General features: G+C 68.1%; 1 protein-coding gene across 1 annotated transcript in view; it reads left to right on the top strand.

Annotated features, from left to right (window-relative positions):
• The window catches only part of PARP10 (poly (ADP-ribose) polymerase family, member 10), a 10,365-nt gene extending 9,896 nt beyond the window's left edge, over nt 1–469 (top strand). Inside the window, exon 11 of the mRNA XM_014538691.1 lies at nt 1–469. Within this exon, the coding sequence (XP_014394177.1) occupies nt 1–176 (176 nt within the window). The 3' untranslated portion in view covers nt 177–469.
• The last annotated feature ends 252 nt before the right edge of the window (nt 470–721 follow it).

Below are 721 nucleotides of genomic sequence, written 5' to 3'. Positions count from 1 at the left end.
AGGGCCATGGGCTCCTGCGTTACGACAGCGCCGTGGACTGCCTCCGCCAGCCCAGCATCTTTGTCATCTTTCACGACACCCAGGCGCTGCCCACCCACCTCATCACGTGCGAGCGCATACCTGGGGTTCCCCTTCGGGACCCCTCTGGGCCCTCGGGCCACTCCCCGGACTCCTAACCCCAGCGGTCCCGCTCGGCTCTGTCCCGCTCGGCTGGCCTCCTGCTCTCCCCAGCCCCAGCTGCACACAGCCTTACGGATCTGCTGCCGGAGCCGCCCCTGCCTCCTGTCGAGGTGCGGGGACGGGGAGAGCAGCGAGGAGGGCTGGGGCGGGGTCCCCTCAGGGGCGCGCCCAGCCACCAGGGGTCAGCAGAGCCCAGGAGGAGGGCTGACGGCCCACACCCTCCGCCGAGGCCACACCTCTCTTAAGCGCGACTCTGTTATTTGAATAAACGTGGAACCAGGCAGAGGGACCTGCTGGAGCAACTAGTCCGGTGCGGGGACGGGGAGAGCAGCGAGGAGGGCTGGGGCGGGGTCCCCTCAGGGGCGCGCCCAGCCACCAGGGGTCAGCAGAGCCCAGGAGGAGGGCTGACGGCCCACACCCTCCGCCGAGGCCACACCTCTCTTAAGCGCGACTCTGTTATTTGAATAAACGTGGAACCAGGCAGAGGGACCTGCTGGAGCAACTAGTCCGTCCGACCCCAGTGGAAAGGTGGGCGGGACCT

Source organism: Myotis brandtii, unplaced genomic scaffold (genome assembly GCF_000412655.1).
Source record: "Myotis brandtii unplaced genomic scaffold, ASM41265v1 scaffold1956, whole genome shotgun sequence".
NCBI classification, from domain to species: Eukaryota; Metazoa; Chordata; class Mammalia; order Chiroptera; family Vespertilionidae; genus Myotis; species Myotis brandtii.
Note: the sequence above shows the minus strand (reverse complement) of the source record. Positions and strands in the feature narration are given on the sequence as shown.